The sequence below is a fragment of the Sphaerodactylus townsendi genome, linkage group LG04, assembly GCF_021028975.2.
Source record: "Sphaerodactylus townsendi isolate TG3544 linkage group LG04, MPM_Stown_v2.3, whole genome shotgun sequence".
NCBI lineage: Eukaryota > Metazoa > Chordata > Lepidosauria > Squamata > Sphaerodactylidae > Sphaerodactylus > Sphaerodactylus townsendi.
In genome coordinates, this window is record NC_059428.1 from 49,556,159 (window position 1) to 49,572,979 (window position 16,821).

General features: G+C 40.2%; 1 protein-coding gene across 3 annotated transcripts in view; it reads right to left on the minus strand.

Moving 5' to 3' along the window:
• The window catches only part of DCAF6 (DDB1 and CUL4 associated factor 6), a 63,247-nt gene extending 46,516 nt beyond the window's left edge, over nucleotides 1-16,731 (minus strand). For all 3 annotated transcript variants that reach the window (XM_048493005.1, XM_048493004.1, XM_048493003.1), the window contains exons 1-6: nucleotides 16,453-16,731; nucleotides 8,047-8,108; nucleotides 5,072-5,164; nucleotides 4,140-4,325; nucleotides 3,098-3,211; nucleotides 1,800-1,935 (exon numbers count right to left, since the gene is read on the minus strand). In XM_048493005.1, coding sequence (XP_048348962.1) covers nucleotides 1,800-1,935; nucleotides 3,098-3,211; nucleotides 4,140-4,325; nucleotides 5,072-5,164; nucleotides 8,047-8,108; nucleotides 16,453-16,546 — 685 coding nt within the window. In that variant the 5' untranslated portion in view covers nucleotides 16,547-16,731. The remainder of the gene's footprint in view (nucleotides 1-1,799; nucleotides 1,936-3,097; nucleotides 3,212-4,139; nucleotides 4,326-5,071; nucleotides 5,165-8,046; nucleotides 8,109-16,452) is intronic.
• Nucleotides 16,732-16,821: the final 90 nt, after the last annotated feature.

Below are 16,821 nucleotides of genomic sequence, written 5' to 3' on the forward strand. Positions count from 1 at the left end.
ATAATAGCAGAAAAGCTCATTGTGGGGGAGATGCAATGGACCCTAGCAAAGGGTGGGGAAGGAAGCATTTATCCTTGCATTGAGCCTTGCTGGGGTGGTAGTGGCATCTCCCCTCTCCTAGCGCAACGTTTCTCATGAGTCCGTGGCTTAAGGGCTGGAAAAGTCGGGAAGGTGAGGAATGGAGGAGGGTGGAAAGAAGGGGTTTGGGTGAAGGGAGATCAGAAAGGTGAGGCTTGTGGTGTGGGTGCGTGGAAGATGAGGATTGTAGTGAAAGGATTGGGAGGTGGAAAGGTGAGGTTTGAGGTGGGAGAGGATGGAAAGGTGATGGGTGGAAAGTGAGTACTGGGGTGGGGAGGGTGGAAAGGTGAGGGGTGGGGTGAGGGTTGGAAGGTGAGTACTGGGGTGGGGGAGGGTTGGAAGGTGTGCCTTTGGGTGGGGGAAGGTTGGAAGGTGAGTATTAGGGTGGGGGAGGATTGGATGTTGAGGCTTAGAGGTGGAGGGAGAATGGAAAGGGTGGCTTGGGGTGGGGTGGCTTGGGGTGGGGTGGGGGAAGGGTTGAAAAGTGTGACTTCAGGTGTGGGAAGAGTGAAATGGGGATACTTGGGGTGTGGGAAGCCTTTTCAGGCCAGAGCAGTGGCATCAAGGCACCCCTGCTCAGCTGGCCAGGATGGTCTGGTGGGGAGGCAGGAGGGCCTTGCCAGTCCAGCAGAGCAGGGGGTGCCCAGAAGCCCCTGCTCTGTTGGCCAAGATAGCCTGGTGGGGATGGGGGGAGGTAGGAGGGCCTTGTCAGGCCAGTGAAGCAGCAGGGGCCAAGGAACCCCTGCTCCATTAGCTAGGATGGCCTGGTGAGGAGGCGAGAGGGCCTTGCTGGGCCAGCAAAGAAATGGGCAGCAAGGTAACTCTACTCTGCTGGCCAGGATGGTCTGATGGGGCGGGGGGGCCTTGCCGGGACAGCAAGGCAGCAGGCATCAAGGCACCCCTGCTCTGCTGGCCAGGATGGCCTGGTGAGAATGGAGGGAGGAATGGGGAGGTGGGTGGGAGGCCTGGCAGGAGGGCGGCCTGGCACTGCTTCTCCACCAAGCTCTTTTGAACACGACCATGCATCCTCAGTCAATGGGTGCCCGCACGAACTCTCCTGGCTGAGAGTTCATGATCACAACATTAGGGTAAGATGATAATAAGTACAGTTAATTTTATGCTGAATGTTATGTAATACAGATTAAAAAACTTTATCTGCTTGTATTTGTGATGGCTGTAATTTGAAGGAATTTAAGACTTCTGAAAAGAAAACTGCCATTTATTATGGGCGTGCAACTTCTTTTCTCGGAGTCACACTTTTAAGCACCAATACAGAAACTTATCATTTAGCTCAGGGAACCACATTAAAAACTACACTTTAAACAGCAGTTTTAAAATATGTGAAAAGATGAGGTGATTGTTGGCTCAATGAGACAAACTAATAACAGTGTGCATGTATGCCTCTAAAACACAGCCCAACTGTACTTTTAGTCACATTCAGAAGATTTTTATCCTGCATTTCTGTTAAAAAGTTCTCAAAGCAGCAACACATAAATTTTTGTACATCTATAACTTTCAATCCACATTACAAGAACATTTTCAACCCAACTCTAGAATAATTTAAGATACTTTCAAACTGGGAATAAAGTTACTATAATAGTCAGGGGCTCTACACATAAAGTATGCGTTCTAATAAACAGTGCCATTAAAAACTTGATATCTGATAAAATTCAAATGTAACATTCATATAAATCATTTTACAATATCATGTATTCTCCTACCTGTCGCTCTTGTGCCAAGCATTCGCCGATCATATATCCTTACCGAACTATCAGAGCAACCAACTGCAAGATAATATGGAATTGGAGGGCAAATAGCTACAGAGGTGGCAGCCCTTCTACAGTTTATTAAAATATCCTAGAATAAAGGAAAAATACTACAAATGAATATCTGGCATTAAATCCTGCTAACTAATGTATTCCAAAGCAAAACCAAGAAAGCTGCATTGTAAATTTAGTCAAGTCTAGCCCTCATTAATGATTTTAAGCATGTTAATAGAACAGCTACTGAAGAATGTCTAGGAAGTTAAAGAGCATGGCCATAACATTTAATTTATCAGTTTCTATGTCAGTTAAAAGTGATTAGGATGTCATTGGCAAAGGCAGAAACTGCCTAACTAAAAGGACTGGCATTATAATCCTGTACTGTTACTGCAATCTTAAGGCCATTCACGTCAGTCAACATATGAAGCTGCCATATACTGAATAAGACATTGGTCCATCGAAATCAGTACAATCAGACCATTGGTCCATCAAACTGGCACCTACTCTAAAGAGTCTCAGGCTGAGGTCTTTCACGTCACCTATGACCTGCTTGTTTTTGATGAAGATGCCAAGGACTGAACCTGGGATCTTTTGCACTCTAAGCAGCTGATCTACCACTGAGACACAGAGGGATTCCACAGGGGACACAAATGGCGGTGTTGAAACGGTGTAAAATGGTTTAAAATGGTTTAAAATGGTGTAAAAGGGTTTTCACCATTTTCACACCACTGTTTTTTGGCCCATGCAGAATCCACCACAGTCCCTCCTCTTTGACAAAAGGAACACTACACCAGCTTGTGCTGGGGGCTTGATGACACATCACTACAGACAACTGGCTATGAGGAAAGAGCAATACAGTGAGATCAAGAACTGAAAACAGCTACAACACAAGCATGAAACAATAGTTAGTATGACCTGTAAAACACTGAAAAACTAGGTGGGTATAATGCAAACTTGTGCAAAAATACCAAAAATTCCAGCAAAATCATAAAGTCATTTAAATACATTTAAATATATTTCCACATTCTACCATTCTGTTCAGAAAAGTTCCTCCAGCCTAAGGAACTTACCTTCAGTGTAAATATCTATTCCTCCAGTGAAGTCAGACAATGACTTCAAGCCTGGCTGAGTGAAGTGACAGCTCCCCCCCGCCCCGCCCCCCAGTTTTGCACTCTCAGCAATTCACTAGAATCCTAAGCAGCAGTACTCAAGCAGTTCAGTGTGGCTTTTTATTTACACCCAAAAGTGTCTCTTACATCTTTACAATCTTCTTTTGTGCAACTTGTCTTGATTCTAGTATCAAACCATCTTACAGTTCCATCTTCTCCACATGATAGGAAAGTATAGGGATCATTTGGGACTGTCATAATCTTGAACAAAAATAAGAACAATTTAATATACAAAAACCAAGTAAATGTTTAGAAATTAAGATAAAAATCATAAGAACCACACAAGTTATTTTGTGGACCCAAGAAAAATTGAAATTTCTGTTTCTTGGGAAACAGTTTGTTGGGTCATATGGCGGTAGAAAACACTATCAAATCAACTTCTAGAGACCCTGTAGGGTTCTCAAGGCATGAGATGATCAGAGGTGATTTGTAATTGTTTGATACGAAACGAGGGTCAGATGTTCTAAATAAATTTAACATCCAATAGACACACATACACTACTGGAAAAGCCTAAAGAAGCTCCTTGGTTGTTTATACAACTATCAAGGCAACTCAGTTTCTACACATACTGGGAGGCATTTTTAAATAAGTTCAAATTCACTCTGAAAGAAGTAATTTTGAATTATTTAACTGAAACCGCTGTTCTAAACACACTGATAGCATAGAATGGAAGGTAGCAAGAATGGCAAATATATAAAAACAAGAATTACATTCTACAGCAGCATTACAGTAACCAGCTGTATTGCAAGTTCTTGGGTATGTCCAAAGGAAAGCAAAATATAAATATTGAAAACTTCAAAATACAGTAGTACTCAAGCAATCTCCTTAGGAAAGTGAATATATGCAAAAGAATATATTCTGCATTTGAAGATTAATTCAACATCAACTCCAAGGTATGATGGATCTAAGAAATTTCAAGCAAAACCCCTTTGCCAGTTCTCCCGTTATCCTGAAGTTCTCTGGGCCTTCAGGAACAAAATGGAATATGGTGCAGGAGATGCAGTGCCTGCACAACACAGGTTCAGAGTCGACAATATTTAATTACAAAACTATGAGTAATAGCCAGGCATTAGAGAACACTCACAAATCTGCAGAAAAACACACATAAAAGGTAGTATTTTGCAGTACCTCGTAAGTAGTTCCATAGTGGCATGTAAATTGGCACTGTCTGTTGGTTTCACCATCCTGTTCCACGTTAGTATAAAAAATGACTCCATCTCCAGAACAGGACACAATCTGCTTATCATTGGTGCATGGTAAGAATTTTGCACTAAATATATTTGCCCTGTGTCCTGAACGAATTGTTGTTAAAACCTAGAAAACAAGAATTATTAATTTACAGTTTTAAGTTAATAAACACATGATAAACTGAAAATATGCACGTTCCTACCTTACTCTAAAAAAAGCTACAGGAAAATCACCATCTATCCTTATCTTATTATAGCTTTGTAACCTTTCCCTTTTTTAGGTAGGTTAGGTTGATAGATAATTTCTTCAGGACCAGTCCTAAAATTTGCACCAATTTTTTCAGTTATCTATTTTTGTACTTTTACATTCACTCCAACACATTATTTCTTAGAAGTATTTTCATACGAACTTAAACATCAAACATTCTTCATTTATTAATTAAAGCAATACTACGAAGTAGTAGTACAGAAAGCAAACTTAGGACAATAAATATCAGTATATTCAGTATTTCCATGATAAGCTACAGCAGCTATCATGTCAAAAACTCACAAAATTACATGTTCCAATTATTTCTGTGGTAAAACAAAATCAATACCATGAGGAAACATTCTATGAGAACAACTACAGGGAAGGAGCATACACAGGAATGATAGCTCAAAATCACACTGAAAAGTCTTATGTAGGATGCTGGCGGGTCTTAGTTGTTTTTGTAAATATAAGTAGATCATTCAAACAAAATGGAACATCTTTCTGAAAACATAGCCCTGGGATGCATCAATATCATAAAAATACTTTCAATATAATTCCATATACAAACATATGCACATTTTTCAGCCCATGAGAACATGCAGGGAGGAAGCAAACTATCTTACCTTCCTACTGTATGGATTAGTAATTACAAGATTAGTATCATCGGACCCAGATAAAATATACTCTCCTGTATCATTCCAGCAAATTGTGTTCACCTATGAGTAAATAATTAAAATAAAGATTAATCCTTCAGAAAATTGAAATAAGCAACAATAAAAATAACTATACAGTCTGATATGTTAAGATATTAATATACCAAGTAAGAACATGCTGTTCTACAAAGATGAGCAGATTTTACAATTCCAAATATACTACAATATATCTCCTGCATCACAGCAAAATACAATGAAAAAATAGCCATACTCTTGGCTATGATCCACAAGACTGTTGTCCATGTGCAAAACTTGTTTTTACAGAAACAGTGTGTTTTCTTCGCTCAAAGGTTTGCCATGGAAAAAAATTCAGCGCATGGAATATTGTTTGTGCACATGCTGTGTGAGGTCTTGCACATTTGTTCAGCAAATTGCACAAGTACTTCTTTCTCGATTTGTAGCCCTCTATATGAAACTGGGTTTAATTAACTTCAGTTTGTTTTTTTTAATATCACTTTAAACATTTATGAAAAGAACAAGAAAGAAACAGCTACTACTCCTTAGAGTAATAAAGTTGTACGTCCATGAGCAAACAGGGTAGGCCCAAAGAGAATGCAGGGGATGACAGGGTTAGAGACATTACCTATGCTTGCAGAAATTGGCCCCTGCCTCTTCTCCTTCACCAGCAGTCCCCCACACACACAAAAAAACCTTGAGGAAAACTATTCAAGACTTTCAAACATTGCCCAGTAATTCACAGGGATGACTGACCATCCTTATGTTATCTTGACTTTAAAACTATACAATTGCCATCCTTCAGCTGCGGTCTGAAGATCTCTGATAATTATAACTGATCTCCAGACTACAAAGATTAGTTTCCAGGAACAAAATGACTGGTTTGGAGTGTGAACTCTAGAAGGAGAGTTTGGATTTATATCTCGCTTTTCTCACCTGTAAGGAGATTCAAGGCAGCTTACAAATTCCTTTCCTTTCCTCTCCCCACAACAGGCACCTTGTGAAGTAGATGGACTGAGAGTCCAAACAAATGTGAGTAGGCTTAAGTCACCCAGCAGGCTTCATATGTGGAGCAGGAAAACAAATCCAGTTCAGCAGATAAGAGTCCATCACTCATGTGGAGGAGTGGGGAATCAAAGACGGTCCACTGCTCTTAACCACTACATCATGCTGGCTAGTGTGGAGACAGGCCAGAATGTGTATAAATTGTATTTAATCAAGAAATATGAAAATCCAAATGAACCAAAGAAGCTAAGAATCAAAATGGGAGCTTCTGTGTAAGTGACCAAAGCCTGCATTTTTGCAGTAGGTCAAAAGGCCAGGCTTGTCGAGTGACTATGCAGGCCAGCTAAGATAGCATCTTTGGGATCTTGTAACTACAGGCTACTCATTGACAGAAGACATGTGCATTTTATATATGACTTTTGTTAGAACTAGCTAAATGAATGTGATTAGTTAAATTACAAAGTGTTTTTTCTATATAGTTAAATGAACACATAAATGATAATGAGAAATTCACATGTATTAGTATTTCACTATAATTCTATTGTGTTAGAATCAATGTTTGTAAAATCTGTTAGAATCATTTCATGCTGGGGAAGGAAGTTTTATGATCCTAAAGAATCCTGCATTGCCTAAGGACATCTCTCTCTCTGGGAGAAACTTAGCAAAACAGTTTTTTCTTGGAGGAGCAGGCTAGCTTTATTACTGTCCTTTGCATATGCATAGAGGGCCACGCACTAACACCATGCAGCGTTTGACTTAGAATACAGGCTGTCTTCATGTGACAAGGAGACAGAATCTGATCCAATGGGGTTTGAACACACATGCTAGCTTACGTGAAAGGGTATAGATTAATGTCGATGGAGCGTAAGAGGGATGAACCATGTGACGATCTGTATTCTGTAACTTTAAAGACTGGGGTCTTTAGGTATAGAGAAGTGCCTCTTCGAGAACCACCGGAGAGTCACCTCTGTAACTAACGTTCTAAAATTCTGCTAAGTAAAAACTGTCTGTTATTTTGTTTCCCTAATGTCAGATGTCTTTTGCTTTTATTTCTAACTAAGTTTTTCTTAAACTAATTCAGCTGTGTAGGACCAGAAACGCGGTCCTGGCCCCACACTAGGACATTATATCCTGCTGAAATCCCCCCACCCAAGCTCTTTCCAGACTCAACCCTCAAATCCCCAAGAACTTGCAAACCAAGAGTTGGCAGTGCTATGGCCTTTCAGTGCCATAAATTCAATTAAAATCATACTGTATTGTCGAAGGCTTTCACGGCCGGAATCACTTGGGTGCTGTGTGGTTTCCGGGCTGTATGGCCGTGTTCTAGCAGCATTCTCTCCTGACGTTTCGCCTGCATCTGTGGCTCCTGGCGTTTTAAGCCTGCATCTGTGAAACAGCATCTTCCAGAGGATCTACTCTGAAGATGCCAGCCACAGATGCAGGCCTCTGGAAAAAACTGCTACTAGAATCATACAGCCCGAACAATACAACATAAATAAATCATACTGTTGTGAGCCAAACTGACAAGTCTGTCATTTAAAGCAAATTTGTAAATTTTCCTATTTTTGATGGATGAACGATCATATGAATACAAACATTAGTGATTTCAGTTCTCTAATACTCAGGTTACATTTTTCTACGGCATGTTTAGGAGGCAGTTGTAACTTAAGAGCTGAATTTTGTTAAGCATGTTTTAAAATTACAATATTTTTTAATATTCAGCAATAAATGCACTATACTAAACTATCTGCAAGAATCACCTAGGAAAAGTAGAGCAAGACCCTACATTAACAAAATGTGCTAACAAGAGTATTAAAGTTCATCTGTAAAACGTGAAATAGATGCCTTCAAGTATACTGCATTTTGTCATGAAAAGGACAGTTCAAAAATATTTTGTTTAAGCCACATTTTAAAAAGCCACTTACACAGCCATCATGCACATTCAATGTTGCTTCAAGTTTTAATCTTTGGATAAATTCTCTTCTTCCTATTTAAAAAGAAATAGCAAAATTAACAAATTACTTTGAATGCTAAAATACTTCTAAAAATGGTTAATCAACCAACTTTGATCTCATATTTCCATCTATAGCAGATATTGTACTGCCTCCCTAAGGTATATGAGAATTTGCTGAGCAATGCGTAGCCCCTTCCTAGTTTTGTCCAGTCAAATGTGGCCGCAAGAGTTAGGCAACAACAGGGGAGTTCAGAGGGCACAACCAGGGTATGCCATCACCAAATCAGTGCAGTATCAGAGGCAATACATGCCCTCTCTCAAACCTGAACAGACTGCCCCAACTGGCCTCTGCACTTAATAAGTTCTAGTGTTCCTCCTTGAGAAATAGTACATGCTACATTCCCCTGTCCCCTCCTGTAGCTTCAATTGCAAGGACAAGAATTAACACTTCCAGATGTGTTGGTGGTCCTTTCTGTAAAAGCAAATATTATTTTCAGTTATAACCAGTGGTGTAGCACCCATGGGATAGGGTGTGTGTCTTGCACCGGGCAAGCGCTGGTGCGGGGGCATGGCGTTCCGTGGGCAGATGGGACGTGACAGGGGCGAAGGGCACACACGTGCCCCGGGCGCAGTTTCCCCTCGCTACGGCTTTGGTTATAACAAAGCACAAAAAGATTCATCACCTACAATTTGAGCCACAATAGTATTACTTTAGTCATCTTAGGAAAAGAGTTGCAGATATTTCTTGCTTCTCTTATAGATCAGTTCTTCCATGCAGGTGGGTATTTTGTGATTTTTTGAAAAAGAAATCTACCATACATCATACCCTAGAACTCCATATGCCCATATGTAAAAATGTCATTTGTGCAAAAATTCTTTAAAAGAAAATGAATATATTAAAACGAAGCCTGTTTAAATGTTCTACCTTGAATATTTGACAAGGTTTACAAACAACACACAAGCTACACAAATTAGAAAACATGAAGAATGAGGGTCAAACCACAAGATAAATGCAAGTTTAATGTATTTGTAGTTTGAATAAAGTTCCTATCTTCAATCACTGAATATCTAAAAAATCACTGAATATCGAAAAAATCTCAGGTAGCATATTGGTAAACACCCTTTCCTGAAGTCTCAAAGAATAGCAGACATTACAGAGGTATAGAGGTTGACTGTGTTAACAGTGACTTAAAGGTCCTTATATCAGGGCAATAATAATCAATCATGTTGTTTAGTTACTTGAATTATGGTGAACATATACTCATTATGAGATTTAAGGGTTTTTATTTTATGTTGGATAATTTTTTTGCTATTATAAGCTCTTAAGTTTCCTCTAAAGCCAAAATATACTTATCTACACAAGCCAATCAAAGCCAACAAGTTATTCCTTACTATCTGGCTGCCAAAATGTATAAAACAATCACTTTATGAAGTGAATTATTTTGATGAAATTGTTAAGTACAGCAGCATTAAACTACAAAAAAGTCAGGCTGTAGCACCCACATGGCACAAGCAACCAACATTTTTGCTTTAGATTAGAATGAGTATTTTGAATACTACAATCATCATGCTTTAAACAGGTGCCTAAAAAAATCCCTCATAAGTGGACTTGTAGCTTAACAGTCAATTTTAATTTCAATCACCAAGATGCACTTTCCTGTCTTATGCACAAAACACAGTTCTGCGAAATGAAACAATTCTTTCTGTAGCAAACTTGATGACTTTATTATACTTTCAGACATACCACAGATTCTAAATAAAAGCATGGCTAAATTTAGCCTTTCCTGTTTAGTCACTGATAGTGTTACAGGCACTTGAGCCTTCAACTGAAGTAAACAGTGTTGCATTTATTTAAAATAAAAGATGAACATCTGATTCCCATGATTAAGGAATATTAATATACAATGTGCCTTTGTAATATTAAATGATTTTGAAAAGATTTATTTTACACACAGTTCCACATTGTCAACAACACTTCATCACCACGTCGTCAACAGCACTTCATCACAAGAGATCAAACACGGTACAGCAAGCCTAGCTTCCACTGAGTTGGTAGACCAGGATGTACTACTTCAGACAACAGGGTGAGAGGAAGGTCATGTAGCTGAACAGTCCTTCCAATAACACAAGCTTTGCAAATCAGGGAGAGCACAATCTGCATTGGACTACAGTGACAACAGCATACCGAGGACTGGTAAAGGCAATACGTCTTGGTCAAACAGGCTTGAGTCTCCAATTTGCCCATTACTTGGCATTAACTGGATTAAAATTACTGAGCTCTGGGACATGCTAACTGACTTCATGAAGCTCATGTTAAACCACCGGACCAGATACACTTAAAAGGAAGAAGAGTGATCAGAGTACGATTCCTTCGATTGGTGGATTTTATTGCTAACACTACAAGCTTGGAAAGACTACAGTTCTCTATATTAATACACAAGCCATGACATAAAATTTCCCACTAGAAGTACTGTGTAACAATGCAACCATGTTTAATTACAGCAATGTTGAAAACAGACTTTATGAGCCTCCAACCTTTTTGAGCCTGTGGGGCACTTTTGCAATTCTGACACAGTTCAATGGGTGCACCCATAAAATCACTGCCACAATTTTCCTTCAGTCACATATTGAAGATCCTTGTGCTGTGGTGGCATTGCTGCCAAAGCAACTTAAAAAACCACAGCCAATTAAGTCTCCAACAGCCAATCAGAAAACTGCTGTTCAAAAGCCTCATCCACTTAAAAAAAAACACTTGGCAGGAAAGGGCACCATGACCCGTTATAAATTGTAGCCATTTTCTTGGTTTCCAAGCATTAATAAAAAAATAAGAATGATGCAGTTAATATAGCAAAAGAAAAGTTACATAATTTCCATGGCACAGGAATAAAAAAAAACAATACGATTGCTATGAAATTATGCCCTTCTCCACTACCCATATACACTGCACTTACAATCCTAAAGAGTTACACCCTTCTAAGACCATAGAAGTCAATGGACTTTAAAAGTTTAACTCTGTTTAAGATTGCACTGTAACAACATTAGTTTGTAAACACAGCATATCCATGAACATGCCAAATATAGTCTTTCAAATATGAATGCCATTGTTTATTAAGGATTTAATATAACTATTACAAAAATAATAATCAAGCAGTAAAGCAAAACCAAGCATTTATCAAGTACTTTTGTAAACATTAAACTTATTGTACTCTTCTCCTTTAACCCCCACAATGACTGCAAAATAGTAATCCATCATTATCATTTATCTACTAAAATACAGCAACTTGAAATTTACAATGATTCATTTACTTATATTTTGAAGAAAACATATCCTATTTTTTCCAAAAATAGTTCTGATACTATTTAGCCAATTTCTTCTGCAAAATTATTTAAGATATAAGGGGTATCCTAATTGATATTTTCTTCAAATAAAGTGCTTATGGATGCAAGACTATCAAAGAAAACATTCAAAAAGCATGTATTGCCTAGTCAAGTGTGCTGAACAAACATTTATGTCACCCTTCAGGAAATGCAATGTTCAGCAAAGTACTCTCACAAGACCTATAAACTTTCCCAGACTGCATTACAGAGCTACTTTCAAACTAATGCCACTATATTAATAATGGATCCCTGCTATCAGCCAGAGTTGAGCCTTAAAGTTTTAACTCCATGAAATTAATGTTATGATCATGCTATATAAGGCAGCCATACCTATAGTCATTCCTAATAATCAAACACAAGAAGACAGCAAAATCCAGAAGAGGGAAAGTGCCTCCAAAGCACAACTGAATTACAACTAAACAATGCAATCACACAATCTAACTATATAAAAGGCAAGGTATACTGGTGACAACTCGGTTTTTAAAGAATTCCTACTATTGGCGGACAGAATGGAGGTGGTCACTTTCGATTATTGACTATGGTACTGTCACTTCACCCCCGCCTGTCCAGACTTTTGTTCTGGTCCTGAGAAAAAAGTCATTTCCCAGACTGTGATGGGAAGGTGACAGAGCATTTTCTCTGCAGGAGGGAATGTGGGTGCTCACTCTGTCTTACCTTGAGCACAGGTAAAGAAAGACAATACTGGGATCCAGGAAGGAGCTGGCACTGAGCTGAAAGGGGAGAAGGAGGGAGATGTACTGATCAGGCAGCACTACCAGCTTCTTTAGTGGCTGCAATCATAGTCAATGCTGCTGAACTGGGGTTAAATAGGAAAGTCTAACAGAATAGGTTGAGAGGGAAGAAATTTAAACCTGGAGTCTGAAAGCTTTTCTCTCAAAGTCCCCATTGTCCTGAAGGGAAAGGCAGGCAATGTTCCTTGGGTGCCATTTTCCACAGTAAGGATGTAAGAGGAATAGGAAGTGATGGTGGTAGGAGTTGTGCCCCCCCCCCACAGCCAACTCCATACACTAATTAGCCATCCATACTCCATAATCGAACCAGCTTACTGCAAGACAAGTAGTTTTCTGCAGGTTCCCCCATACTTTCATTGAGGCTGTTGGCAGCTTGAATATCCTTCCTTCTTTTGCAGTGTTTTCATGGAAGAAGCTAGGCCTACTCTACTAATTATTAGCATTTGCATCTATGCTTCCTTTAATATACATAGATCAGCAAAAAAAGCCAGTTGTGCAAAAAAAATACAGTGGGCTCTAGAAAACTGTTACTGGTTACGAATATGCCTTAAATGCACTCACGTCAGCACGCCCTCTGGTCATGCCCCTGCGCAGCTCCTTAAAAAGTGAGTTGTTGCGGAGGGGGGATACTGCACTGATGCAAGTCCATACAAAACATATTAGCAATGACTCAGTTTTCTAGAGCACTGTATTTTTTTCACACAATGGGCTTTATTGCTAGTCTGCTATAAAAAGTAAATAATAGTTAATGTAATAGCCTAGTCATCCTGCTAAATATATTAACAGCTCAGAGGTCTTTAAAAATTGGGACACAATTGCCTGACTAACCCAATCGTTCCATGAGACACAAACTCAGACAAATGAATCAATTGTGTGGTTGTATAATTTTCACATTATTTTGTAGAAGAAATGTGTCCAGAGCCTACAGGCCAGGTCCAAACCTCACTGGTTCTACAAGTGCCCTGCCAGCCAGTGGCAGCCACAAAGCAGGCCAGCTAGGAGCTGCAAGAAGAATCCTGCCCCAGGAGGAAGCAGAGGCTGGCAGGGCACTTGTAGAACCAGCCATCCCCAAGGAAGGTACGGCAGGAACAGTTAATCATGGTGGAAGAAGAGGTAAGAACCCACACAGGCCGAGAACACAATCCGTCCTTTGAGACAAACAGGAGAAAAGATGGGGCAGAAGGCACAGAGCTGTGGAAGGAGCTGTTGGTACTGGGTCCAGTCCTTGCCACAAGCCCAGTCCCATGGCTTTTAGAATACAGAGAGCCTGGGGCCAATCTACCTCTAGGTCACCTGTAAAAAGGTGTCAAACAGTGGACTAAAAGTGATGAGACAGGCCACTCCCGTGGCTTGCAGGAAGAGAAGAAGAGCTACAAGAATGAGTCACGTAGCCTGGGGTGAAGCTGAATTTCCCTACCCTCATGAGGCTCATCATAGGTCAAAGCCAGAAAGAAGGCTGGAGAGTAAACTAGTCCCGAGCTCTGATCCACTAACCAGAGAACCTGACAAAATGTTGTTGGATTTGTTGCGTTAATTAGAATTACATGTGGTAGGAGTTGTGCATTTCATTACATTTCAATTGGTGTACATTTCATTACTACAGAAACTGGCCAATACTCAAAAGGGTTATTTAAAAACACTGAAATGGTCCTCCTTTAGGGATGCAAGAACATGACATCTGGATTCCTCTTATCAGTCACTGAATTAACTTGGACATTTGACAGTCTTGCGTAAAATTCTTTAAACATTATTACAGAACTGTCCACTTCATGCTATTGTAATTTACCATTTTATAGCTTTTTATAACTGCACTCATTTCTTAAAAAAACTTTAAGACTAATCTGTGTTTACGGTGAAAAACTATACAATGTCACATACAACTCTCAAAACCCAGCCTGATCTGAAATTTCCTACCAGAAGAACTACAGTTACACATCCTCTTAAAATCAGTCTACCTCCTCTTCTAGAAATGCCTATTCATGTCTCTTAAGTTCTTCATATTTCAGCCCTATCTCTAGAATTTTTATGTCTGAATACAGTATACATCCTAACATCAAAGATGTGTACACTGACTTTCTTGATTAGTATTATATACATACCTTCTTAGAAATCAGCTTTTCCAAGTTGTCTTTTTGTAAGCAAGTCATGCCTAATGTGAGAAAGACATCTGTGTGCATTCAATAAGGTAGGATACCTTTCAGCACAGTCCTAAACAGAGTTACAAACTTTTAACTCCATTAAAGCCAATGGGCTAAGGTTGTAACTCAGATTTAGAGCTGAAATGTAAATGGGCTGCGTAAATTTGGCCACAGAAGAAAATAAGTTCTAAATTTTTGGAGCTCACTGTTTAAAGCAAACTGGGGGCAACATATGTTGGGCTCTTGCTTTTGGACTACAGCTGTATCTGTGCACCTGATTTCTTGTTCTGTTGCCAAACTGTACATTTGCACATAAAGATACTCTGAAAATAAACTCTAGTCCTCTCTTCAAAACTGAGCCCCTGATGCTTCAGGAAAGAGTAGAAAATGAAACAATGTCAGAAGTATTAAAATGCAGCTTTGTCAAAATAAGAAAAAGACACAGATATGAAAAAATATTGTAAATTGATCACCAATTGGAATTATTAATTTGTCATTCAGAACACAACGAATGCAGACAGAATTGCTCTTTCAAACTTTCTAACATAGGGTTCACCTTGAAGTTCAATTGTACACTGTCCCTTTACAGAAGTTATGGTATACATTTAAATATTTCAGGAACACCTTCACTTCAGCTAATTTATGCAAGACTAAACTGTAGTTAAATCATCTTAATCTTCTTGGGTCCCATAAATTATTCACCCCACTCTTCCCTTTGAAGAGAAAGCATAACATTTGCATATTTTCTTCTCAGAAAAGTAACAGTAATGGATGGTGAGAGGAGACTACAAGCATTGCTTTAGCTTGCTGTCTACAGAGCCATAAGCTTCTATATCTGGATGCTCATTTATATAAGGCGCACATGCCAATTTCCCTTACTAAAGCAAAGCATTTGTTTTCACTATAAACATAAATATTTAAAAATCTATCTAAATTTCTAAAGCTATTAAGCAAACCTGCAATAACAGTGGAACCTAGAGCAAAGGAAGGATACAAATATTTTAATAAATAACTAACTAAATGGAAACACTATATAAATATGTACAATCTTCCCATAACAGGTTTATTTCCATGTTGGCAAGACAATCACAGTGTCTCTGGTCTGCATGGCTATTTATCAAATAATAAAAACATAAACCTAACAGATCAATTGAAATATGCTGCAACCCTTTCTCAAAGCACTAGACGAGAACAATGTCTTCTCTAACAGAAAATACAAGCAAACATTTGATTTGTTACTGCGATCAACTAAACTTGCAGAATAACGCAAATAGGAAAACGGAGTCAGGCCTTTAAAAAAAAATTAGTTAATCTTTATTCATGCCAACAAAAATACTAGCCATTTTTTTCCAATGGATTATTATCCTAAAAGGGATTTTGTACGACATTCCTTCCACTCCAGAAAGTAGGAAACAATGTCTAAGTCTCCCGAAGCCAAGCCATTGCTCAGTGACGTTCGAGTTAAATGCTCGCAAGTGTTAAGTACATCCTGAACCTATTTAGCTCACGGCACTGCGTATAGAAGCACTAAGCCCCCTTCTGATTCCGACCTGCAGCTTCTTAAATAACAGGCATCTCGAAAATCGTAACCCAACTGTATGCTCAAGTGAACTCAAGTTACCAAAAGTACTTCACGCCCAAGTGCAACACTTGGTCGGATGGGAATGGGGGAGCATGGAAAGGCATTCCGAATTATGCTGAGGAAAGTGACGGAAAGATGGGAGAAGGCGAAAACTGCACATGAGAAAACACGTGAACAAAACATATGTCAGAATATTCGTGAAAATATTCGCGTGCGTGCACTCGAGTCTGAAATGTTACTTTCAAGGAATGAATTTAACGAACTCCTCTCTCCCTCCCTCAGCAACTCATAGTCGGGGGTTCGGAGGCATTTACTCCGCCACCACAGCAAAGCGCCGCCCCTCCCCGGCTTCTAAGCGCGGCCCCACGGGCTGAGCTCACGGCCCGAAGGCCAGCTCCGCCCCGCCCTCGCGGCCCCTCAGCTCACGCGCTGTCAAAACCGTCGCGAGCGCTGCTGGGGAGGGGCGCCCTCTGACCAGGACCTCCGCCCGCGCTGCCTCAGACCCCGCCCTCCCTTCGCTTTCTCACCGAGGTATCGCCTCCGTAGCAGGCCCGGCTCCTCCAGCCCCAAACTCCGCTTCCTCACATCCCACAGGAGGTGGGTGCAGCACCCCCGGGACATGGCACCGCACGCCGATAAGGGGGCTCCAGCTGGCCGCTGCCAGCCACATCAGTCACTACCACTGCCTATGGCCACCTTTGTCTTCACCATGGAGACCCGCGGGCGCGCTTTGCGCGCGCGTAATCGCCGCCGCCGATATCACCTCTATCGGGCAACGGCCTCGGCGGCACCAAGCCCCGCCTCCCACCTTTCCCTCGGCTCCTCCCCCATCCACAGAGCCGTACTGGTATCGCGAGAACTCAGACCCTCCCGCATCATTCTCGCCCCCGCCCCTA